The sequence below is a fragment of the Amphiura filiformis genome, chromosome 12, assembly GCF_039555335.1.
Source record: "Amphiura filiformis chromosome 12, Afil_fr2py, whole genome shotgun sequence".
Taxonomy (NCBI): Eukaryota; Metazoa; Echinodermata; class Ophiuroidea; order Amphilepidida; family Amphiuridae; genus Amphiura; species Amphiura filiformis.
Window position 1 is genome coordinate 44,038,587 of NC_092639.1, and position 27,809 is coordinate 44,066,395.

The window sequence follows — 27,809 nt, forward strand, 5'->3', positions numbered from 1 at the left end:
TTGGAGTGTAAGTAAATAGCGAAACTAAGTCATGGGAATAAAGTATGTCTCCTTCCTCAATGAGGATATCCACAAGCTCTTCTGCAATATGTGTTGAGTTCCTAACATGATACACTGTGTTCCCTACCGTAGGACCTAAGATGTCCGCAAGCCCTCTCGATGTAGCATAACCCGTCGTATTGTAGTCCACTATGGGTCTGAGGGGGTACATTCGGTTTATGGATTTTGGGTATCTAGTATCCTGGGGATATTTTCGGCAGTCGGATATAACTATTTGTATTTGTCATATGTGATCTTATCTTCGTCATTGAGTCGTGAAAGAATGGCTACAAGCTTTCTATTATATTTCTGATTTAGATCTGAAGGTAACTTCTCATAGGTTTTTGTATCACAAAGCAAGTTGTTTACCTTTTCATTTATTCATCTTTATCTAAATTACGTGTTCGGACTAGTGAACCTTCGGACTAGACTGTGGACAAGGGACCCTTCGGACTAGAGAATTGTCTCGTAATGTCTCCAGCAACTTTAGGCCCATCCTCGGTCATTCCGGTGATCATGAAGACCTTTGAAAGACTTGTCTACGATAATTGTTATGCTTTTTTGTCAAAAATGACATGATTTTGTGTTATGCACAGGGTGGTTTCAGACATAAACTTTCAACACTTACCACTCTGCCGTAAATATATGCATCAGTAGGGTTGTAAATCATATTATTTCTTATTTTGCGTGACAAACCCAGAAATATTACTCACCTAATCTAAATATCATACATGTTTCAATGTTTTTAAATTATTAGGGAGACTGGTACCCCAATGTGCGCAATATTTTCATAAAGTGTAATGATGCGGGAATTTAGTTAAGATTGAGACTGAGACACTGAGACTGGCAAAAGAAATTTCTGGTTCTGGAGTTAAGGCCTGGAACCCGGGACTGGAATTAATCTCTCCACAAAGCATTAAAAATACCATACCTTTCAGCACAAGTGTTTTCAAGAAAAACCGTGTATAGTAACTTTTATAGAATATTTCGTCATTTTCCTGTTAGTGCCCCCACTCCTAATTATAAAGATTGCTCTTGCTCTTTTATGCATCATTTTGTATGTTAATAATCTTACGGGTTTTTTTTTATTTGTTAAAAAACTATATGCCTTTTACGTGCATTATTAAATATGTTGTTTATCTGAAATGTATTTTGGGTAGCAAGGGAGTGCTGGTCACTGATTGTTCGTCCCAGGTTAAAGAAGAAATTAATAACAAATAGTGAACTATTTAAAAACAAAAGTAGTTTATATAAGCATATTTTAGCTAAAAAATTCAATGTTGTTGATTGCATATTTAGCTAACAAATTGATTATGACCTACACTAAATGAATTATGAAATAAAAAATGAAATGACATCACCTTGTCAACAATCTCCAGATTGGCACCTGCTTCGATAAGAAGCACTATCTGTCGAATATTGGGATGCAACGTGTCACATGTCTGGTGCAAAGCAGTCTGCCCATTCTATCATGAAAAAGACAAAAAAAATGGCTGTGACCATAAAGATTTCACGTAGTAAGAAAGACGATAATTATTGGATTGAAAGACCTTTTAAAGCTCACTGATTACTGACAACTAATCGTGCATCATGTCAATAATATAGATTAAAACTGAGTCAATATAAACTTTGTCTGATATACAATACCAACTCTACTCGAAATATATATGAATATAACTACGAATTTAACATTCTGATACTAATTGTTTGATACAAACAGATTGACTATTTATCGATGGCCATAAAGATTGTTGAAGACATCTAGACAGACGATTGCACGGGGAAGTAGTCAAAATACCGTACTCGGACGCTGGCGATATTAACCAATGATGTCTGGATTACCTAATAAATATTTATGAGGTATACTGTAGTAATCACTTTTTGTGTATTTGTAAAGAACACATTTTGAAATTTGACCTGGTATAACGCTGCATCAACACTGACAAAAGATATATAAGTTTCTCATACTTTGCATATGGTTATGTAACCGCGGTTGCAAAGAATTGGCGTTTAACGTGCTGTTTCTGGTGTTGGATTTCCCATTGGGTGTGCCCAGGTGATGGCTGGTTCTTTACCAGAGTGAGGATGTGAGCTTCATCTACCTCACTAGTTCAATTTCCCCTCTTCTCTCCTTTCTGCCAGTCTACTCAAGCTAATTTTATTTTGTTCTTCTTTTCGCAAACCGCTTTGCTAGGATAGGTAAGCCAACCTAGTTGGCTTGGTTAGTTGCAAGTTAATGTTCCATCCATGGTTTGTCTGGGATACTAGGCTTTCATCCTACTTGCTAAAGCTAGAGGCGCCTGATTTGTTTTAAGTAAGTTAGAAAGGTTTGGTGAGAATCATTAGCCCTGTAAAGCATCTCATCTAGGAAAATGCAACTCCGAAATCACAGCCACATACCTGAAGTGGAGCCCCATAGACAGTGTAGCGTCGTATTCAACACTTCCCTGGCAGCTCCTGCAGTCGACCTGGCACCAGACGTATTGGTTCTACCTTTCCTTTGGATTGTGCCAGCCAGACCGAGGGGGGATTGTGATGTCTGGGCAACTCAGTTTCTCCATACCAAAACACAGGCTAGCGCTCTGAAGAGGCACTTCAGCTACACTTTGGTGTAGACACAACACGGGGATCAACAGTTAGCGGTTATAAGCCTAATGCTAGATTGGCGTAAAGCTAGACGCCAGGGGTTGTTCCCGACGGTGGAAGAAGTTATTCAACTTTACTGTACAGCTACCCCCCCCTTAAGCTAAGCAGCCCTCAGCCAGTAAGGTGCTGTCCCACCACTGGCCATCTGTTCCACTGGGTGCGTGGGACTTAGGGTACCTCCTGGCAAATGGACAGTAACTCTTGGACCAAACGCCAAAGAAAACAATAAGAAAAATCCAGCACTCAGGCTTGGGTGCTGGAATGTTCGCACAATGACGACTGGCTATAAAGTGATCTCCAAAGCATCAGCGACATAAGGAAGACTGTCATTATCAAAAATGAACTCTTTCGTCTCCAGGTTGATATTGCTGCCCTCCAAGAGACACGTTTGGCTGACTATGGCTGCTTGAAAGAAAGTGATTATACCTTCTATTAGAAAGGCAAGAAAACTTCCTTTCACTACGTCTTAACACCTCAGATGGACCTGTGAACCTGCTAAGTGTCTATGCTCCCACCCTCATGGCTTGTTCAGACATCAAAGATGAGTTTTACAGCCAACTGGACAGCCTTATCAAAGAGTCGTCAAAAACAAGAACCTTTAATCATTCTGGGGGACTTCAATGCTCGAGTAGGTTCTGGTCGGAGCTTGAAAGATCAATTACAATGGCCAACGTCTTCTGGAAGCGTGCTTCTACTACAACCTCTGCATCACCAATACCTTCTTCAGCACCAAACCACACCACAAAGTTTCATGGAGACACCCAAGATCTAAACATTGTCATCAACTGGAGCTCATCATTATCAGACGGCCATTTCGCAAGAACTTTCTTGTTACTAAAACATACCATAGTGCAGACTGCGACACTGACCACTCACTTGTCCGTTCAAAAATCAGACTGCTCCCCAAGAAGTTCCACCAATCAAGACAGCAAACAAAGCCTCGTGTGGATGTCACAATAACTGCCTGCAAAGACATAGTAACCAGCTTCAACACCTTGCTTGCAACTTCTGTCTTCGAAATTTTAACTATTCTAATTCCACTAAACAATGGGATCACATCAAGACGGTCATTCATTCGGCTGCTCTGTCAACATTCGGCAAAAAGAAAGGAGGCCAAAGCAACGATTGATATCCAGTGTATGCTAAGAGACTCAAACCTCTCATAAAGGCCAAACGCATGGCACTGAAAGACCATAAAGATTCTCCATGGGACAAGTCACAGCAGACCTTGCAAACAACTAGAAAGGATGTCCAAAACCGAGGGGAGTGTGCCACAAGATATGAGAGATGCTAACATCGTCAAAATCTTCAAGAACAAAGGACACCACTGTGACTGCAACAATTACCGGGCATCTCACTACTTGGCATAATCGGGAAGCTATTTGCTCGCATAGTTCTTGTGTGTGTACAAAAACTGGCTGACGGAATATATCCAGAGTCACAGTGCGGGTTCCGCTCCAAGAGATCAACAATTGATATGTCTTCTCGGTACGGCAACTGCAAGAAAAATGCAGAGCAGCAACAACCCCTTTACCTGGCATTCATTGATTTGACCAAAGCGTTTGATCTTGTTAGCAGGGACGGTCTATTCAAGATACTTCCTCTGATTGGCTGTCCACCCAAACTACTCAGCATTCGTTCTTTCCATGATGGGATGATGAGTACTGTCCAGTTTAATGGCTCAACGTCTGAAGAATTTGGGGTCAAAAGTGGAATAAAGCAAGGCTGCGTACTCGCACCAACACTGTTTGGCATTTTTCACTGCTCAAGCACGCCTTCAAGTCATCCACAGAGGGGGTGTACCTTCACTCACGATCTGATGGTAAACTCTTTAACATTGCACGCCTGAAGGCCAAGACCAAAATAAGGGAAGTGCTGATTAGAGACATGCTATTCGCTGATGATGCTGCGATAGCTGCCCACTCTAAAGTTGAGCTACAGAAACTGATGCATCATTTCGCATTAGCCTGCGACCTCTTCAGCCTAACCATAGTCTGAAGAAGACTCATGTCATGGGACAGGGCACTATAACTCCACCATCAAAACCACATCAGTGATGAGCAACTTGAGGTAATTCACCAATTCACGTACCTTGGCTCTACTACCACAGACAATCTATCTCTGGATGCTGGGCTCAACAAAAGGATCGGCAACACGGCCTCTACTCTCTCCACGTTATCTAAGAAAGTATGGGAGAACAAGCAGCTCACCAATACAACAGAGATGGCGCTCTACAAGGCATGTGTAATCAGCATGCTCCTCTATGGTAGTGAATCATGGACAACCTACTCTCCACAAGAACGGAAGCTGCAAGTATTTCACTTGAGATGCCGCATTCTTGGAATCTCCTGGAAAGACAAGGGCACTAACAATTGCTAGGGACAGAAATGATAGATTTTTTTATTTTGTTTTCTTTAATGAAGTTAGGAAAGATAGGCATTTAACCTATGACACTTAAACCTTCAAAATCTCGAAATGTGTCAATTTTGTCATTATAGCCATTTGTTCCATTTACGTAAATTACGAGCATCTTAAAATTGACACTACATCACAATGCATTGAGCGATTTCAATTCCGTTTTTTGATTTTTGATGCTTTAATGAAGCTCATTCATGTAGAAACATTAAATAACGTGTTTCTGCTGCGCTTATTTTTGAGGTTATATGCCTATTTTTAGGTCCAGATATTTCCTGATTTGGCCAAAACTGCACAGCGACAGATATTGTTCACCTGTTGAGTCAAGCGCAGTTCATTATAGAGAATAACTCCCAGATTACGAGCCTCTGCAGATGATGGAATAATTGGAGATGATCCGACGGTAAGTGCTTGGATATAATTGCAAGGCATAAATTCTGAAGCAAAGCACAACACCTCAGTTCGATGACCCCAGTGTTTCATTTAACTTAACAATACGAAGCTTCATAAGTCTATAAACCTGTTCGTAACTCACGACGCATCGTAAAATCCATTTCACTAAAATGACTTACGATCGGTACCCTTTCTATTAATAATAATAATAATAATAATAATAATAATAATAATAATAATAATAATAATAATAATAATGATAATAATAATAATAATGATAATAATAATAATAATAATAATAATAATAATAATAATAGGGATTTACTACAGGGACCCGACGTACAGTTACGCCTAGTATTAGGGTATTAGTAACTTACGAGCGGTTACTTGAGTTAAAGGGTTAAAAGGTTTAGTGAAATACATCCAAGGGGGTCTACATTTTTAGTAGTTTTTGAGATATTTCTAATGGGCGCCAGTTTAGAAAAAAATAGGAGTAGAACCCGGTTTTAATTTTATTGCATTATTAACTTTTTCTCTTTATTTCTTTCACACCGTTTTTTAAATAAAGCAAAATGAGCCTTTCTAGTTTTTCATATTGGTTTAAAATGTTTCGAAATGAATTCTATGTCTTAAAAAGGCATATAGTTTTTGCACTACAAAGATAGCTGTAGAAAAATCGTCGGCCGTATCACATACTGACGTATTCGACATTTTTAACATGTTTGAGAAAATTAGTATATTAGTTTGTTATGTTCTAATCTATATATTCACCAAAAACCATGCCTCAAAGTGGCTTAATTAGTAAGATATTAATTAATTTAATTATGTCGTATTTACAAAACATTGAAATGTCCGCATCACATAACGACGTATTTGCCGATCACCTATACTGCGCAAGCCCAGTATATCGTATCTGCAATTTGAAGAATTTGCCGTTTCACATACTGACGTATTTGCGCAACGTATTTGCGCGACTCTGTCATTTCACGGCAAAATTGCTGTTTTGTCCTTTTCACATACTGACGTATTTGCGCAACTGTTTCACATACTGACGCATTTGCGCGACGTATTTGTCATCTGAACGGCGAAATTGACATTAGTCCTTTTCACATAGTGACGTATTTTATTTAATATTGATTTTTTGCAGAATGAATTATGCTCTGATAGTGATAAGTGAATTATATTGAAAATATGGTATATTTGCATTACTGTTAACCTGGTTTTAATCGACAATAATATTTTAATCAAGATTATAAGGCAAATGAAAATCGCTAAATTTTCAAGTTCGATTTTCTCGAAATGCGTATTTTGCAAATACGTCAGTATGTGATGCGGCCGACGAAATATTGAAACGTGGTTTACCATCTAATATGTATCGCAAAAAATTGGAGCTTCCTCAAAATAAAGCAAAATATATGTCTTTCTATTTATGTTATTTATCAGAACGGTTCCTATATAATTGTTATCAAAAACCATGGAAATTTTGTACTATTAGATAGATAAATTAACTATTAATGTTTGCACATCTAGATAGATCTTGTAAAAATCACCTGATTCTGGATATCCAATGACGCCTTTGCCTCAATAAGACATACGACAATCTCTGAAAGGCCATTTTGGGTTGCCAGCAACAGAGCAGTCCATCCATCCTGTGGAGACAAATTGACACGTGGTTACAATCTTGTATTTAGCAAACTATATTTCTAGTCAACATTTTCCTTATTGGTTCAAATATTTTCAGAATGCCACTATACATCTATTATTGAAAGCCATACATATAATTTTTGCACTGGTAGATACATAAATTAAAAGCATCCAATGTTTACATATCTAGATAGATGAAGTAAGATTTGTGACAATCTATGCATGGCCATTCTGGGATGCATTATCGGAGCAGTCAATATTTGATGTACATACAAATTGAAACGTGGTTACCATCAAATATTTACCGCAAGGAATCGAAGCTTCTAAAGAAAGCAAAATATATTTCTTGCTAAATAACATTTTCCTTTATTTTGGTTCAAAATGTTGCAGAATACTATCAAAAGCCATGGACGTTTTCCACTGGTAGTAAAATTCACCTGATTCTGGATATCCAATGACGCCTTTGCCTCAATAAGACATGTGACAATCTCTGTATGGCCATTCTGGGTGGCCAGAGTCAGAGCAGTCCATCCATCCTGGAGTGACAAATCGAAACGTGGTTACCATATAATATTTACCTCAAACAATTTGAGCTTCCACGAAATAAAGCAAAATATATTTTCTAGTCAACATTTTCCTTATTGGTTCAACATTTTTCAGAATTACCAATATACGGTTATTATTGAAAGCCATATAATTTTTGCACTGGTAGATAAATAAATTAAAAGCATAAAATGTTTGCATATCTAGATGAACGAAATAAAAATCACCCGAGTCTGGATATCCAATGACGCCTTTGCCTCAATAAGACTCGTAACAATCTCCGCATGGCCATTCTGGGATGCCAGCATCAGAGCAGTCGATCTTTGCTGTGGGGACAAATTGACACGTGGTCACCATCTAACATTTACCGCAAACAATCGAAGCTTTCAAAAAAGAGAGCGAAATATATTTCTTGCTTGATAACATTTTCTTTAAAGTGTTCAAAGTGTTCCAGAATGACCCTTTATAATTATTATTTTTGCACTGGTAGAGAGATAAACTAATAGCAACAAATGATTGCATATCTAGATAGTTGAAGTTAAGTTCACCTGAGTCTGGATATCCAATGATGCATTTGCCTCAATAAGACACACGGCAATCTCTGTATGGCCATCCTGGGAAGCTAAAATCAGAGCAGTTGATCCATCCTGTAGAGACAAATTGAAACGTGGTTACCATATTTGCCGCAAACAATATGAGCTTCCACAGAATAAAGCAAAATATATGTCTTTCTAGTTAACATTTTCTGTATTGGTTCAAAATGTTTCAGGATAACCACCTTTATAATTATTATTAAAGGCCTTGGAATTTTTAGTACTGGTAGAGAGATAAAGGTAAATAAACTAAAATCATAAAATGCTTGCATATCAAGATAGATGAAGTAAAGTTCACCTGAGTCTGGATATCCAATGACGCCTTTGCCTCAATAAGACGTGTGGCGATCTCTGTATGACCATCCTGGGATGCCAGTATTAAAGCAGTCCACCCGTGCTGTGGAGGCAAATTGAAACGTGGTTAGTATCTAATATTTGCCGCAGACAATAGAAGCTTCCACAAAAGAAAGCAAAATACATTTCTTTCTATCATTTCAATAAGACATTGAAATTACATTTCAATAAGACATTTCAATAAGACATGTGACAGTCTCTGTATGGCCATCCTGGGATGCCAGTATCAGAGCAGCCTACCCATGATGTAGAGACAAATTGAAATGTGGTTAGCATCTAATACTACCGCAGACATTAGAAGCTTCCACAAAAGAAAGCAAACTATATTTATTTCTAGTTAACCTTATTGGTTCAAACAGTTTCAGAATGACCACTAAATATTAGATGGAATTTTTCTTATTGGTTCAAAATGTTTCAGATTGTTTTATTATTATAATTATTATTAGAAGCCTTAGAATTTTTTGCACTGGTAGAGAGATAAACTAAAAGCATAAAATGTTTATATATCTAGAGAGATGAAGTAAAATTCACCTGATTCTGGATATCCAATGATGCCTTTGCCTCAATAAGACACTTGACAATCTCTGTATGGCCATTCATAGCTGCTGCCAGAATAAGAGCAGTCGATCCATTCTGTAGAGACCAATTGAAACGTGGTTAGCATTTAATATTTACCGCTAACAATTGGAACTTCCAGTAAATAAAGCTAAATATATGTCTTTCAGTTGACATTTTCCTTATTGTTTCAAACAGTTTCAGAATGACCACTAAATATTATCAAAAGCCATAGAATTTTTGCAATGGTAGATAGAAAACATAGTATACATGTGCTTCACCTGGAATTTCCAGGGTGAAATTACTACTGCGCAACTGCATGGTTTAAAATGGGTATACTCATTCAACCACGCCCACAAGGTTAAAACTGAAATAAACATTGCTATTTATAATCCTTTGGGGGAGGGGTCAAGGGCAGGAGGCATTTATGTCGACAGAAATGTGACATTGTTGACCCAATTTTCCCGACCAAAATTCGGAAAGGGTAGAAGTAGTGGGGGAGGGGAATGGAAGGTGGAGGGCGAGGGGGCACAAATTATTTTTCCTCGCTAATGGCAGAAATCGACATGATGGTAGATCGAATCCACAGCCACGCATGGCCATTTTGTTCCGACCTGTTTATTAGCTTTGAGACGAATAATGGGCCGAGGGACATCCGATTAAGGCTATTGACAATAGCGTGGTGACTGATCTCTGAGCATGGTACGTCATCTGCTTTTAGACTGTCTCCACCAGTGGCCTATGCTGCGCTATAGTACCGTGTATCTTCCGTGACCCGAGTGTTTACGAACGAGGGCAGCTTTTCTTTTTCTTTTTTGTCAGTTTTGGAGTTCAAAACGCCCGGTTCTTTGAAATGACGAAATGATTTATAGTCGCAAAATGCGAAAGACACGGTTGAAATTAAAGTAACGATCGTCAGCTAAGTTTCAATACACTGACCAAGAATAGGCGAGTGGCCGAGAATATGCATATTTACCCTATATACAGTTATTATTAAAAGCCATGTAATATTTGCACTAGTAGATAGACAAACTAAAAGCATAAAATGTTTACATGTCTAGATAGATGAAGTTCACCTGAGTATGGATATCCAATGACGCCTTTGCCTCAATAAGACATGTGACAGTCTCTGTATGGCCATCCTGGGATGCCAGTATCAGAGCAGCCTACCCATGATGTAGAGACAAATTGAAACGTGGTTACCATCTAATACTACCGCAGACATTAGAAGCTTCCACAAAAGAAAGCAAACTATATTTATTTCTAGTTAATCTTATTGGTTCAAATTTTTCAGAATGATCCCTATATATTAACAGAAGCCATAGATTTTTTGCACTGGTAGATAGATAAACTAAAAGCATTAAAATGTTTGTTTATCTAGATAGATGAAGTAAAGTTCACCTGAGTCTGGATATCCAATGACGCCTTTGCCTCAATAAGACATGTGACAATCTCCATATGGCCATTCTGGTATGCCAGCATCAGAGCAGTCCATCCATCCTGCAGAGACAAATTGAAACGTGTTTATCATCTAATATGTATCGCGGACAATGGGATTGTTATAGTCACTAAAATGACCCAGGCCAAAATCACCGGCGTCCGAATTCACTCAACAGCAAACACGCAAACATACTGTTTATGTACAACAAATTGATCATCATTGATTAATTAGTGCAGTATGGCTGTCAATCAAATAACAATACAGAATCATACAATTATTCCATCATCTTTATTCAAGCAATTTAAACATACAAATTTAAAAGAATAAAGAAACCAACAGACATCCAAGACAACTGGGGCCTTTACTGACCACCAGGCATGGCGTGAACGAAATACAAATTACACATACAATCTTTAAAACACCTAAAAAGATACAAAAAAAAATAAATATTATAAAAAAATTTAATTAATGACATTGATCATCAGGCGACAGATACGCCACCCTGGTAGGCTATCTGAGGATATTGACATTCCACTCTTTTTCATGTCTTGCCTGAAAGATGGAAAAAGAAGACGTGAGAGCAATTTTGGAGATGTCAGTCCTCAGATCTTTGTATTTAATGTGCGACTTGGCTACATGCAGGAGGCGGTTAAGACGAGTCTTGTTCGATTTTGTAATTAGACCTCTTGAACCAACCTCGAATGGAATGTAACTGCAATTGTAGCCAGTGTCAGTAATGTCGCCTACCAGAGAAGCATATCTGTCAACCTTAAGCTTGTGAGACTTATCAATGTTCGTTTCAAAAGGCACGGTGAGTTCTAACAGAATGATCGTTTTCTCCTCCGGAAACGTTAACACAATATCGGGTTTTTGAACTGTGGGTATGACGTCAGGGGAACCGTCCCCCTGCAGTAAGGTACCCTTCAATGTCCGCCGTGATGAGAACACGTTTATTGAGAAAAAGTTGGCTGTTCTCCAGAGCGGTAATTATGATGCGGATGATGTTGTTATGACGCCAGAGGTACCGATCAAGCATATGGTTGCAGTTGTTCAAGATATGAAGAAGGGTACCCTTACATGCACAGAGGGGCAGTTCCCGTTCAGTCGTTTCCCCATTTATAGAGATTTGTGAAGGTGGGAAGGCTGTCAATGGCAGCATTGATAGCAAATTTTAGCACGCTCTCCGGAAGACTGTACATAATAGATTTCCAAGTAAGATTTGTATTACATTCGTTTAAATGTTTAGCTGTATCCCCCTGAGGCACGAGTGGTTCCACAACCGTCTTCCAGTAAATACTGGTGTCCTCTTTCAGAGTACTTTTGATCTTGGGTTTTGTTATTTTCCAAAGGTGGAGCTGATCGCCATCAGTAGATCTTTGATGGATCTGATCACATAAGGCGACGGTGGAAGATATCTACTATAAATAGCAACCTTAAACTCATTTCTTACCGGACAATTGTCAATATTCAGAAGGCTATTCTCAAATTTGGCCTTGATCATTTCATAAGTATCAATTTGACTGCCAGAATGAGTAATCAGAGATCCCAAAAAGCGCTGAGGATCTTCTTTAACAGGGGTTACAAGCGCACCATTGATATCAAATTCAACCACTTTAGGAACACCACTACATATTGACAGAGAACGACATTTACTAGGTTTTAAAGTCAAACCCATACTCTGGGTTTTGCATTGAAGTTCATTAATGATCTTTTGATGTTGAACTTTGTTACTTGTTAGGATATTAAAGTCATCCGCATATGGGGTTGTAATAACTTTAGTACCATCTAAGTTAAATCCACGCTTGTCACGAACATTTTCTAAGTATTCGAGGATGGGATTAAAACACATCAAGAAAATAATGGGTGACAGAGGATCCCCTTGAAATGTTCCTCTCCTAAATTGGAATTCTTCCGAACTCCAGTCAGGGCCGCGAACGGAACCACTAAGGCGCGAGTATAAATTTTCAACGTAGGTGATGGTATTTTCCGGAAGATTGAATCTTTTCATGGAATGAGTAATTAGGGTATGACTGACGCTGCCGAACGCATCCGCTAAATCAAAGAAGGTCACGTGCAAGGTTTTTTTCCTTGATTTAGAGAATGCGATGGCTTCCTGGAGAAGAATGTTATGTTCAATACAGCCGTTAATCCCCCTTAAAAACGCTTTTTGGACATCTGGGTTAATATAGCCATTTTTGGTTAGATATGCCCCTGTCCTGTCGGCAAGAACTTGGTGAAATATCTTGCTAATGCACGAAGTCAAGGAGATCATTCTGAAGTTCTCAGGTTTATCAGTCTCCCCAGCTTTATAGATCAATACAACTCTGGACTCAGACCCGCATTCCGGCGGGTTGGGATCGCATTGGAGGATTTTGGTAAACAATGTTGCCATGAAATGGTGAGTTGATGGTAAATTTTCAACAACCCATAAAGTAGTCCGTCGTTGCCCGGAGCAGAGGTCGCTTTCTTTTGCTTCAGGATGGATTTAATGTCTTTGGGTTTTACAGGACACATATCAAAAGGTATGTAGCGCTCTTCCGGGACATTTACATACGGGAACCAGGTTATCTGGGATAGGTCCAGAACTTGCTGGGTAGAGTACTTTTGTGGGTAATAAGTGTCCGCTGTTTCTTTAGTGAAGGTTGGCGCTGGACTTTGTTGGCCAAATGTACCCTGCACAATCTTTTTAGAGTATCCCCAGAAGTCGGTTCTGTATTGTTTTTCATGGTGGACTTTTGATTTATGTTCGCTCTTCCTTTTCGCCTGTTTATTAAGAAAGGAAACGGTCTTGACAGCCAAGCGAAACAAACGCTTATCTTCGGGCGTTGCTTCTTTAGAAAGCTTTTTACGCAAAAGGTTTTTCTTTTACGTGCTTCAGCAACAGTTTTCAGTTCATGGGAGATGTAGCTTTTCGAAGATTGGTCTTTAACAAAATCTTGGTGACTGCTAAAATATTCAGTTAAGATACCCGAGAAACGTTCTGCTGCTATGGCAGGTGTAACATCCTCGCTGCTAAGGTCGAAATGAATAGGGGTTATTAGACGACGGATAGCCGAATCGTGATCTCCCCATTCATCCCCGCAAAATGTTGGGATGGTGAATTGTAAACCAGCGATGCATTGCGAATAACATATTGTGAGAACTATAGTTATCATCCTGTATGGAGCCATGGTAGTATAAGTTAACACAGTGATGTGAACGATTGTATCAGAGTTACGTAATGTCTACTCATGCACATCAGATCGTAGTTTGAATAGTACGCCAAATCAATCACGGGAGTAATGGTGAAAAGCCCCGGGTTGATGCTTGATGGCTTTACACTGCACAATGGCGCTAGAGATATGAAACCAGATACATTTATGAAAACCATAAATTCCCGGCGAAATTAAGTTCAAAAACAGTTAATGAGCTCACCAGTGCCTTCCTGAATGAATAAATGAAGTCCGTGGCGACAACGTAAAGACAAAGACAAACTGAGACGGACCGTAAACGCAAAAGTTTTGCAGCGGTGGTTAACCCCGACCGTTCAGTTGAGACGCCATTAGAAAAAAAAATTAAACTTGGAAATATTGCACAGATTACTTTTTACTACGATTACTTATCTAAGCCTGGTGATCTTGATTAGTTGAAGATCTGATGAGATTCCTTTGATGATCTCACATACTGCAGTTACTGTCCGTTTTCCTATACACAATACACAGTGCTCTCACCATTGACGCGCGACCTTTACAAATAGTGTATGAAGAAGTATATTGCATTTGCCTAGTTAACATCACTGTGTAAAAAATAACCGGCCAATATTTAAACTATTCTCCAAACTTCTAGCAAATATATTTCTCTAACATGACCTAAAATTACAGCTAGGTTAGATGTTCAGAAGGGGTCGCACTTTCGTAGAATATGAGTGAGGGCAAAGCATAGCTAGCTCATAGCTAGCCAACTCCCCGTGTTAATTGAATGGAGATTTGATCGAAAATATTGAGCTATATTGGTAACGGACCGCTCCGTTCTGAAGGATGCCACAAAAAAAACGGTACAAGCTACATTTAAACTATTCTATGAAATTCTAGAAAATATAGTTTTGTAACATGTCCTAAATTTTTAGCTAATTTAGGTGTTTGGCCCGGTGGGTTCAATTTGTATTTAAAGGTAAGACGTATGACCGTTCCAGGATTTGAAAATGACCCCTATTTCACGGGGAATCGAGGATATTTGCAGCAATTTTACCCCCTATTTTGCGCGAAATCAAGGAAAATTTGCCCCCAAATACCTCCGCTATTTTTATCAGTTCGAGGACGCATTTTCATTTCACCCCCTTATCACAAGGAATCGAGGACATTTTTCCGAAATAAATACCCCTATTTTTACCATTTCAAGGACGCTTTTGAATTTCCTCCCTATTTCACTGGGAAATGAGGACAATAACGAACACTGTAGCGGTAAAACGCGGACGAAAGTCCTAGAAATACACCCTATTTTTCATGTCAAGGACAATTTTGCTCCGAAACACCCCCAATTTGAAAAATCGCGAACAATTTTGTCCTCGAAAATTCCGCGGACATTTCTTGAAAAGTACCCCTAATTGGAACCATCATGCGTACACATTGTCAGTGAAGACTGAACCCACCGGGGTGTTTGGAGAGGGTCGCACTTTTGTGTTTTAGGAAGGATATGTAAACGACAGATAACATCAAAAATATGAAGAAATTATTTCCAAACCGTGTTAAGTCAACAATCATTATGTTGCTCATTTTCAAGAATGCTGGTTAACAAAAAGCAGGGCATTGTCTCATTTCGTGAACAAAGGTGCACATACCATTGTTTCCTTCCGTTTCCTTTATAATCGGTTACCCAACTGAAGCTATAATACCAGCTTTATTGCGATATCGCACATTGAAAACAGACACATGTGCACAACCAGAGAAGATCCGATTTAATCAGTTGAGCTGTTTCAATGAGTGTTATCTTGGTTTAATAGCTTTTAATGGGGTTTAAGTCCTGCAAAGGTCGAGATGAATTCTACTGTAGACATGACTGCATCATGTCAGTTCTTGATCCAAGATCCGGCAATGTACAAGATCCTGTATACCCATTAGTTCAAGAGATTTCAGTTCATAGGCACTACAATCGTGCAAATCGTGTTAAAGTTGCCGTATTTGGTAGAGTAGGTGATTAATCTAGGCTATGGAGCCATTTCAACAACACCCCTCATTTAGTGGAAAAGGGTCATTGAACTTTGCACAGGCGGTCAAGTTCGAAGTTATTCAAACTTACCAGACTTGTAGTGACTCGACTCGAAATGACTCGACTCGACTCGAGTTTTGGTGACTCGATGACTCGACTCGAGGCAAGGTGACTCTACGACTCGACTCGACCCGGGGGTTGATGAATCGATGACTCGACTCGACTCGAAATTTAATGACTCGACTCGATGACTCGAGGCTTGTGACTCGAGTCACTGTGGCTGAATCGACTTTTAAAATGACTCGAAAATATAAATTATACCTTAATATTTCTAATAATACCTGAACGTTTTCTTCCACACATCTCAGTGTATTGTGATTCTTATATTTTACAAAGTGGGCTTACTATCTCTCAACATCTTTATAATAACTTAAAATATAAATTATATGTGTGTACAATGTTACATGCTTCAAACTTGGCATGGTGGAAAAGTCCATTGTCCATCATTGCTGATTACCAGACTTATAGTGCTCGTACCCGTACTCGAGTCCCAATTTCCATACCCGTACCCGTACTTGTACCCATGGCTTTGGACCCGTATTCGTACTCATGCCCTATTTTGTCTTCGGACTCATGGACTGGGACCCGTACCCGTACCCGTACTCATGGCCTGGGACCCGGACCCATACTCATGGCATGGGACCTGTACCCGTATTCATGGTCCGGGACGGGACACGTACCCGTACCCATGGGTACCATACAGTATGTGGCTACACAAATGCAGGAAATTCCATGTGAGTCCTCTGATCATAATCAAAACAAATAGGTTACATCATGGATGGGGTTGGGTGGGGAGTAACGCATGGATCCAGATAGCAACTATAGCAAGTGCCCTTAATTTTATTTTAGCCTGGTCCTGGGCCCTGAAAAAGGTAAATCCAGCCCTGGCTACACAAAATGTACATGAATGCTACACACACGTCATTCTAACACCCTGTGCACACACCCCTACATGTATGCTACATGTCTCATTCACACAATGACTGATCAATACAGAAAAAAAACCAGCAAACTGGGAAAACATTTCGAGATACTTTCCTTTTTGTGGTGAATTTCAAGTTATCATGTTAAAATATCATTATTATAGCTTTTATTAATCATTTTGATTATTCCCCATCCAAATACACTCCTATGATGCTGCACACATGAAGAACTACATTGCAATGTGACTGACTGGTGTGAGCATTTCCACCAGCCACATGTACTTCTTGTGCCCAGGCCTGGGCTTGTGCATCTGAGTCAAATGAATAGAGAGGTTCTATATACAGAAATTTGGGATGTATATGAATTTTAAAATATTAATAAAACATGGATATAATTATCCAGATGTGCATAATAAGACTCGAAAGCTACATCATTGCTAAATATATGTTGAAATTAGTATTGCACAGTCTGACTGTCCATACTGTACATAGACATAGTTTTTTCACTTGCATCCCAAAATATGCCACCTTTAGGCTAGATTCACTATGACCACCAATATTTGATCTCTTTTTGTTCACCTGAGTCTGGATGTCCAATGACGCCTTTGCCTCAATAAGACATGTGACAATCTCCATATGGCCATTCTGGTATGCCAGCATCAGAGCAGTCCATCCATCCTGCAGAGACAAATTGAAACGTGTTTATCATCTAATATGTATCGCGGACAATGGGATTGTTATAGTCACTAAAATGACCCAGGCCAAAATCACCGGCTTCCGAATTAACTCAACAGCAAACACGCAAACATACTGTTTATGTACAACAAATTGATCATCATTGATTAATTAGTGCAGTATGGCTGTCAATCAAATAACAATACCTGAACGTTTTCTTCCACACATCTCAGTGTATTGTGATTCTTATATTTTACAAAGTGGGCTTACTATCTCTCAGCATCTTTATAATAACTTAAAATATAAATTATATGTGTGTACAATGTTACATGCTTCAAACTTGGCATGGTGGAAAAGTCCATTGTCCATCATTGCTGATTACCAGACTTATAGTGCTCGTACCCGTACTCGAGTCCCAATTTCCATACCCGTACCCGTACTTGTACCCATGGCTTTGGACCCGTATTCGTACTCATGCCCTATTTTGTCTTCGGACTCATGGATTGGGACCCGTACCCGTACCCGTACCCGTACTCATGGCCTGGGACCCGGACCCATACTCATGGCATGGGACCTGTACCCGTATTCATGGTCCGGGACGGGACACGTACCCGTACCCATGGGTACCATACAGTATGTGCTACACAAATGCAGGAAATTCCATGTGAGTCCTCTGATCATAATCAAAACAAATAGGTTACATCATGGATGGGGTTGGGTGGGGAGTAACGCATGGATCCAGATAGCAACTATAGCAAGTGCCCTTAATTTTATTTTAGCCTGGTCCTGGGACCTGAAAAAGGTAAATCCAGCCCTGGCTACACAAAATGTACATGAATGCTACACACACGTCATTCTAACACCCTGTGCACACACCCCTACATGTATGCTACATGTCTCATTCACACAATGACTGATCAATACAGAAAAAAAAAAACCAGCAAACTGGGAAAACAATTTCGAGATACTTTCTTTTTTGTGGTGAATTTCAAGTTATCATGTTAAAATATCATTATTATAGCTTTTATTAATCATTTTGATTATTCCCCATCCAAATACACTCCTATGATGCTGCACACATGAAGAACTACATTGCAATGTGACTGACTGGTGTGAGCATTTCCACCAGCCACATGTACTTCTTGTGCCCAGGCCTGGGCTTGTGCATCTGAGTCAAATGAATAGAGAGGTTCTATATACAGAAATTTGGGATGTATATGAATTTTAAAATATTAATAAAACATGGATATAATTATCCAGATGTGCATAATAAGACTCGAAAGCTACATCATTGCTAAATATATGTTGAAATTAGTATTGCACAGTCTGACTGTCCATACTGTACATAGACATAGTTTTTTCACTTGCATCCCAAAATATGCCACCTTTAGGCTAGATTCACTATGACCACCAATATTTGATCTCTTTTTGTACTTAATTAATTAATTTGTTTATACCCATTCCCATAATAGGACCCATACAAGTACTTCAAGTCCCAATTTCCATACCACTACTGGACCAGTACCCGTACTCGAGTCCCAATTTCCATACCCATACTCGTACCCGTACCCATGGCTCCGTACCCGTACTCGCACCCTGTTTTGAAATGGATCCGTACTGAATACTCATGGCTAGGGATCCGTACCCGTACCCTTACCCATGACCTGAAACCCGTACCCATGGCCTGGGACCCGTACCCGTACAAGTACTCGTGGTCCGGGACACGCACCCGTACCCATACTCATGGCGGGTCCTAATGGCAATACTGACTGATTGCTGATTTCCACAATGCACTGGATGGAGCACATAGATTCATAAATTAATATTATGTACTCTCACTGGGATTTTAATTTCAAAAAAGTACAAATTCATGCAAATTGGGCTAACAAGTTGACAGCTGGTATCATGAGCATATAAAACGTGAAGTGACTCGAAATGACTCGACAAAATATATCCGACTCGACTCGACTCGACTCGACAGAATGGCTTGACTCGACTCGACTCGACTGACAACTTGAAATGACTCGACGCGACTCGGACTCGAAGGCTTCATGACTCGACTCGACTCGAGACTCGAGGGCTCGATGACTCGACTCGACTCGGACTCGACTTTCAGTGACTCGACTACAAGTCTGAAACTTACTCATAACCCACAGGATAAACACATTATTGGTTATTTTACCCAAGTCCGAGCAATTTTTCAAAGTTCAATGACCTTTTCCCACAAAACATGGATCATGTTGAAATGGATCCATAACCTATAATGATTAGCTCTATAGGTATTATATCTCTGCCAAATATGATTTGCACAATGGTTATGACAAACTACTGGACTACAAGGGAAACCCCTGGTCTACCACAGTCTCAGTCCAAAGTCCTGATGAATATGTCTTCACTATCCTAGCTACGCTAGTGCTTTCCAAATGGTCGTCTATGTTGACCGTAAACTCCTCTCTCGGGAGATCTCTTGAGCAATCTTTCTCTCCACTTGACAGTCAGATAATAGTACAGCAAAATACCACAGTTAGTTGATGGATATATTTCAGTCTGCCGCTTCTTTGAGTCGACAGCACAATCAAACACTATTGGATCTACTACCACCTTTGGCGTATTTTATTCTCTCTAACACACAAGAACCGCGAACCGAAGTTTGAAGACTTCAATTATGGTAACATTTGTACCAATACTGGCTAACATTTTCACAGAGTTCCCTCTTCGAACTTCATACAGATTCCCTAGATCATTTCCTATCCAGGCTTTTGGCTTTATATATCTTTTCTTACCATTCTGGAATAATCTTAACCTATTTATGGCATATTACAATATTTAATCATCCCATATATATTATTAAAAATAGTGCATAAAAATCACCACAAGCCAATCAGGCTCATTACTCTCTATACATTAGTTCTAAAAATAACACATTACCTCAACACAAACCAAACACTATCATTTACTTTGCTGTACCATGATTACGTTAATAGCGCAACCATTTAATATTGTGGCCTTCATGACTAATCTAGAAGTCTCCATTGAGCAAATCATTCTTGCATTGAGTTTCCAGAATATTCCATGTACAGACCAATGGAGATAAATATTAAAATAAGTGAAATCTAATGTCTGATGACTCAATACTTAACTTTTAATAAACATTATTTTAATATTTGGGGAGGCACATAACAGAGATCTTTCACAATAGATGTCTTTCGAGTTAACATTCTCGAAACGTGGTTACCATCTAATATTTACCACAAACAATGGGAGCTTCCGCAAAATGTGTGTCTTTCTAGTTAACATTTCTCTTACTGGTCCAAATGTTTCAATATGACCTTATATATTATCAAAAGCCATGTAATTAGTTTGCACTGGTAGATAGAAAACTACAGGCATAAAATGATTGCATATCTAGAGAGATGGAGTAAACATCACCTGATTCTGTATATCCAATGACGCCTTAGCTACAATAAGACACTTGCCAATCTCCTTGTGGCCATTCATGGCTGCTAGCATCAGAGCAGTCCCTCCATCCTGTAAAAACAAGTTGATGATTAATTACAATATAAGGTTTGCTAAATCTGCCTCTTCATGTATGGCTTGTTTTATAAAAGAATGCTTGTATTATGTTATATTTTGCTTCCACCAAATAAAGCAAAATATAATCTAATACTTTTATTGGTTCAAAATATTTTAGAATGACCCCAAAATATTATCAAAAACCATACAAATTTTGCACTGGTAGATAGCTAAAAGCATAAAATGTTTGCATATTTAGATAGATGAAATAAAAAAAATCATCTCAATTTCACCTAAACCTTGATATCCAATGACGACTTTGCCTCAATGAGACACGAAACAATCTGTTCCACAAATTGAGACGTGGTTACAATGTAATATTCAGAATGACCATTATACAGTTATTATCGAAGGCTATATAATTTTTGCACTTGTAGATAGATAAACTAAAAATATAGATGAAGTAATATCCAATGTCGCCTTTGCCTCAATACGATTTGGGACAATCACCGCATGGCCACTCTGGGACGCCAGCATCAGAGCAGTCGATCTTTGCTGTACAGACAACTTAAAACGTGGTTACCATCTATATATCTATATTTTTTGCTAGATAACATTTTCCTTATTGGTTCAAAATGTTTCAGTGTAATCCCTTTATATTTCTTATTATTAAAAGCCTTAGAATTGTTTGCACTGGCAGAGAAATAAACTAAAAGCATCAAATGTCTATATAGATGAAGTAAACCTCACCTGAATCTGGATATCCAATGACGCCTTTGCCTCAATAAGACACGTGACAATCTTTGTATGGCCATTGTGGGTTGCCAGCATCAGAGCCGTTGATCCATCCTGTAGAGACAAAATAAAACATGGTTACCATTTAATATTTGCCGCGGACAATAGGAGCTTCCACAATATTATAAAATGTAATAACCTGGTTATAAATCTTAAACCTTGCACTATTAAATTAGAAATTATACTAAATATTATAAGGGTGAAGGGCACAGACGGTACCTGCTTTCAGTAATAACCTGGTTATAAAACTTAAACCTTGCACTATTAAATTAGAAATTATATTGCTGAGAAATATTTATATATACGACGTATAACCAACGTCATACTCGTTGGTTTAAAATATTTAGAACTCTGAATATCTAATCAAAAATATAATACCAATCATATCTGTCTTTTTTTTAAGTTTGATGGCTCTGAAAAGAGCCGCTCATTCTTTGGTTAGTTATCTAACCTATACTGTCTCTTTAATAGAAACTTGGTGGCTCTCAAAAATCCATTCAGTATTATGGTTTATTTATTTATTTATAATAAATAATTATTTATAAAATGAAAGCAAAATATTTTTCTTTCTAGTTAACAATTTCCTTTTTTATATTGATGAATTTATGACTATTTTCCTTTTTGGCTCAAAATGTTTCAGAATGACCCCTTAAAATTATCAAAAGCCAAAGAATGTCGGCACTGTCAGATAGATAAACTAAAAGCATTAAATGTTTGCATATCCAGTTATATTCACCTGAGCCTGGATATCCAATGACGCCTTTGCCTGAGTAAGAAAAGTGGCAATCTCTGTATGTCCGTTCTCGGATGCAAGCATTAGAGCAGTCCATCCATGCTGAAGAGACAAATCGAAACGTGCTTACCATCTAATATTCACCGCAAACAATGGGAGCTTCCACAAAATAAAGCAAAATATTTGCCTTTCTAGTTAACATTTTCCTTCGTTGGCTTTTCTTTAAATATCATTAGATTGGTAAATTTTTACTTCGATGACTGATAAATATGAAACCATTTTTAATCATTTGCCATAAAATTTGTATTATATCGCGAATTTCAAAATTATGTTATATCATAAGGACATTCTTCGTACTCAGAATGCATTTCGATATGTCTGATGTGTTCTCATGTCCCACAAAATATACTGTGCAAACGTTGCTATCCGAGGCCTTAATTTATTTTTGAGGGACCTAATTTGCCTTTTCCAAGGGCTTTGCAATGACCCTCCCGCAGGGGGTATTAAATTTCCAAACGGCGTGCCAAATGATGGTTGTCCCCTCTTTTCAGCCTAAAATTGTTTACATGTTTAAGCTTACAACAATATGGGTGGTTTTTTGGGGGTTGTAAAAAATTTAAACATTTGGCTTGGAAAACTAATGGAAAATCCCATTCACATTGCCATTTCTAATTATTTGCATATGTGAATATGTGAATATTACCATCATAAACATGTTCATAAATCCGTCCAGTTTCAAGTTCTCAAAGCAATGTACATGTCAACAGAAAACAAAAATCAAGGGATTAAAAAGTAGAGCAGATCTGGTCTGCAATCATAACCAAAGAGCTTTTAATAGAAATAGAGTCGCAATATATTATATAATGCTTTGTTCGTTTGATGCCGATTAGAAGTTGCGACAGGCTATTCATAAAAATGGTACCATTGATTCGAACAAATGGGTTCCGCCATTAAATTGGTCACTGATCCGGTATCATATTAACGCTATACACAACAGACGAGTATCAATAAGTGACCACAATACAGTCATGTGTAAGAGCAGTCATGTGTAAAGTGGTACCATTGTTCCCATGTATCCCAAATGTGTGCTTGTGTGGGTCTGAAGTCTATAGCTGTCGATGCAATCATCTTTACCACCCACCTGACTTTAGGCGCTTCATTTAAATAAATTAAATGCTCTTGCTGATCGATTACACATTGGAGTGTATGAAGGCTGCCATTTCCACACTATACGTATACATGTAAGTATAAGTATAAGCCTATATAAAGGTTGTTTTAAGAAATTTCCATTTAATTTTATTTTAAGAAGGAGATAGAAAGAGTGGCGTACTCAAAGAGGGGAGGGGGGTTGGGAAGAGGCAGATTCACCCCTGTGAGAAGTCTTGGGAGGGGAGGAGGGATGAAGAGGGGAGGAGGAGATATGGAGAATGAGAGAGGGCTGGAGGAAGGGAGAAATGAAAAGATATAATAAAGACAAGTAGATAAATAGAAATATAAGGAAAATTATGGGAATGAGAGAGGGAGGGTGAGAGGGGACAAGGAGAGCGAAGGAGTGATTAAGTGTAGGCCTAGGAAAGAATAAGTACAGAGAAGGAAAATAAAGGAATGATGAATACATTTAATAATAATTATTAGGCCTATATAATAACTAAACACATAACAGCACTGGGCAGCCATTCGATGATGTCAATGCCTTTATTCGTTACGTAATTAAAACGCCCAGTCAGATGTATTTCACACCTGCCAAGCACAAGTCACCCAATTTCGAAAACTGGACGTTGAATGTACCAAAGAGCTTTTAAATAGAAATAGAGTCGCAATAGATTATATAATCTTTTGTTCGTTTGATGCCGATTAGAAGTTGCGACAGGCTATTCATAAAAGTGGTACCATTGTTTCGAATAACGGGGTTCCGCCATTAAATTGGTCACTGATCCGGCATCATATTAACGCTCTACACAACAGGCGAGTATCAATAAGTGACCACACTACAGTCATGTGTAAGGGCAGTCATGTGTAAAGTGGTACCATTGTACTCACGTATCCCAAATGTGTGCTTGTGTGGGTCTGAAGTCTGTAAGGAGGCTTTAATTGTCGATTCTTTACCACCCACCTGACGTTAGGCGTTTCATTTAAATAAATTGAATGCTCTTGTTGATCGATTACACATTAGAATGTATGAAGGCTGCCATGTCCAGTCTATATTAAAAACCTCGGTCGAGGTTTTCCAAAGTTTAAAAATAACGGTTAATTGATGAAATAACGGTTAGTTAATGAAAAAATAAGAAGTGAAATTTAGCAGCGCGACGAGGTTTATTTACCCGTAATAGAGTTCTATTGAATTCGCTATTGTATCCGCTCAGAGGATGATTTAAGCACTTCCCACCACGCCACTGTGTTGACTTGCGGTTAGCACAGCTGTGTGAGTGAACATGACACGACTGCTCGCACACTGCATTGGCGGCCATGGTTAAATTTGAATTTGGACTGGTATATTTACAATAAAAACGCATTCACAATGCTGGTCGATTTCACATTTTATGTTACCTACAGATGGTGTGAATTATCCTTCATGCATACATCACTTTAGATCTGAAATCGACCAACTAATAATGACACACGCACAATTCTTAAACAACGTCTTTTGCACAGAATTCAATGGGATTTGAAAAGTAAAGAGGCAGTTGAAACTCTGGTGATAACACGTTTGCAGTGCATGATGGGGCTTCATTAAATCATCCTCTGGTATCCGCTATTGTATTCTATTCATAAGAACTACTGCAGGAATCGCGGCAATTCCTGAAATACACATTTATTTCTGAACTCTACCGCCGACGTTTCGCAATTATTAATTTTCAAAATGATCCCATACTCTTACAATTATATATTTATATGTGCTTTTTATATAAAATTACGAAATTGCAATTATGAAAACTACAAACTTTGAAAGTGAAAATATATTTACCATCGAAAATATATCATACTTAAATTCTATAGAATCTATAATATCCAACCCAGAAGTGCCCATTTATTTTCTAAATTGTTGTAATAGCGCCTAAGTATCCCCACAAATATCTTATACACGATTTTATTGATTCATTTTGGGCTAAATCAAAAGTCAGAAGTCGTCAAAAAGGGCAACATCCTCACCATTACTTGCTGCTTTACAAATTATCCTCGCTTGACCAAACACGCATAGTACGTTGATCGAAAAACCTAGCGTGGTTGTCTTAACAATGCAAAGAGACGTACAGCTTACCCACTAAAACTAAACTCCTCAAAAAAAGTTTGGAAACTTACCAAAACGGCTTTATATCAGAAAAATTTGAAATCTATTTCCATATTTTTTCTTTCCTGTCAAAAATTATACCAAATTTGTGACCATAACTTATTTTATTGTTGAGTAACTGTCTTTAAAAGGCAAGGAGGTCTCAAACAAAATGTGCCAAATCTGTCATTGTCTGCGCCATTTGCATCAGTAAACATGAGTAAGGAATACCACACTGTTTTATTAAAAACGGTTTTTGTACTGTCAGTCTCACGTACCTTCTGCAGCCGTTGTTTTTCTTGGATGGACACTTCTGGGTCTGTCTTTGACATCTCCGGTCTGACGAAACTTGACTTTTAGCTTGGAGATCATACTGCAGGAAAATCCAAATGTTGCCGTGATTCTGAGGTATGCCAGCCTCAAGCTGACCAATAGCGCGAGCCTTATCCAGGTCTGGTAATCGAACCAAGTTTGCTTAGAAATTTCTTGCAAATGACCACTATGAAGAAGTGACCAGCAAGATAGGTTGACTTGCGTTGATCTGTTTGAATCCACAAGTAGTAGAACTGCTAATCCCATCCTAGCACTTTTCATTCAACATGATGTACTGCAAACAACTTTTCATTCATTCTTTTATTCATGCATTAAACCACTCGTTCATTCATTAAGAGCAATAAGATGAGCGAAGATAATGGTCAGTTTCGCACATTTTCTTTGAGACCTCTCTGTCTTTCAAAGCAAGTTACTCAGCCGTGCAATATGCCATCGTCACAAATGAGGTATCATTGTTGACAGAAAAGAACAATGATTTCGCTGGTATGAAACAATATGGAGATAGATTTCAAAATTTTCTGATATACAACCGTTTTTGAAAGTTTCCAAACTTTTTTTGAGGAGTTTAGCTCATTTACAAAAACCTATTGAACAGTTACGTAGTCCATCGATAGTGCGGACATCGACACTCTTCACTCGCAAACCACCAAAATTCGTGCTATTTTGGCGTTGGAAAAGAAATCTCGTGAATAGAGTGCCCTCTCTACTATCTGCCTACATGTTTACACTCTAGAAATGCCAACTAAAATCATCCAACAACTTCATTTTAAGAATTATTTCAGTATAGAAAGAGTATGGTCTACACATTCCTGGAAAATGTTTTATTTGTTTCTTCTGCCATTCTATATTTCCCTAAAATTATCACATTTTTTTTCCAAAATCCTATGTAAATGATTCTCCACGCTACGCAGAAATTATGTGCGATAAATCATACAAATTTGCCACAATTTTACATCACTTTAGACAGTATTGCAATATCTTGATGATTTTTGGGCATTTTGAACGGCAACTTGAGTATATTCAGAAATCAAATATCGCGCCAAGGGGATGACACTCTTATTCACGCATTCATTTACAACGCAAACTTGTATCGAATCCCGGTGGTTTGCGACCAATGAAATGTCCGCACCCCTGGATTTATTAATCCCTGGTATGAATTATTTATTAGGTTTGTCAAGGCAATAACCACGATCCGTTTTGTAATAATATAAAAACACTTGCAATAGAATCCCGCTGAGTTCAATGAACTGCGCCCTGAAACCGATGGAGAAGTGCCTCATAAAGAAGCTGTCCATATGACCTCTATGAGCTCTCCATACACAAATGAACGCGTTAGTTAGGTGAAAAAGTTCACTTTGGTGACCACTCTCTGGCTAGTAAGGTTTGACGATTGATTCGACTTCTATGGACTATTTAGAAAAAAAATAGCCACCATGTCCCTCGCGAAAATCCCGGCATTTTTCGCTAGAGGCCAAAATCCAAAATGGCCGCCACCACCATTTTGAAAATTTAAGTTTTGAACCAGAGCACCTGTAATCATGCACAGAGACACTTTGTCGGATATGTCGAGTACAAGGATTCCGATTCTGACAATAGTTTGACATTACGGCATCATTTTCACCCAGAAATCCAAGATGGTGGCCGGCACCATCTTGAAAAAATTAGTTTTGAACAAGAAGACCTTAAATCGTGTACAAAGACA

The 27,809-nt window shown here is 38.5% G+C and overlaps 1 protein-coding gene across 1 annotated transcript in view; it reads right to left on the minus strand.

Moving 5' to 3' along the window:
- The window catches only part of LOC140166262 (uncharacterized), a 146,274-nt gene that overhangs the window by 20,287 nt on the left and 98,178 nt on the right, over window positions 1-27,809 (minus strand). The window contains exons 18-29 of the mRNA XM_072189670.1: window positions 22,510-22,608; window positions 21,729-21,827; window positions 20,895-20,993; window positions 17,370-17,468; window positions 10,584-10,682; window positions 9,159-9,260; window positions 8,572-8,670; window positions 8,229-8,327; window positions 7,908-8,006; window positions 7,575-7,673; window positions 7,044-7,142; window positions 1,401-1,505 (exon numbers count right to left, since the gene is read on the minus strand). Of these exons, the coding sequence (XP_072045771.1) occupies window positions 1,401-1,505; window positions 7,044-7,142; window positions 7,575-7,673; window positions 7,908-8,006; window positions 8,229-8,327; window positions 8,572-8,670; window positions 9,159-9,260; window positions 10,584-10,682; window positions 17,370-17,468; window positions 20,895-20,993; window positions 21,729-21,827; window positions 22,510-22,608 (1,197 nt within the window). The remainder of the gene's footprint in view (window positions 1-1,400; window positions 1,506-7,043; window positions 7,143-7,574; window positions 7,674-7,907; window positions 8,007-8,228; window positions 8,328-8,571; window positions 8,671-9,158; window positions 9,261-10,583; window positions 10,683-17,369; window positions 17,469-20,894; window positions 20,994-21,728; window positions 21,828-22,509; window positions 22,609-27,809) is intronic.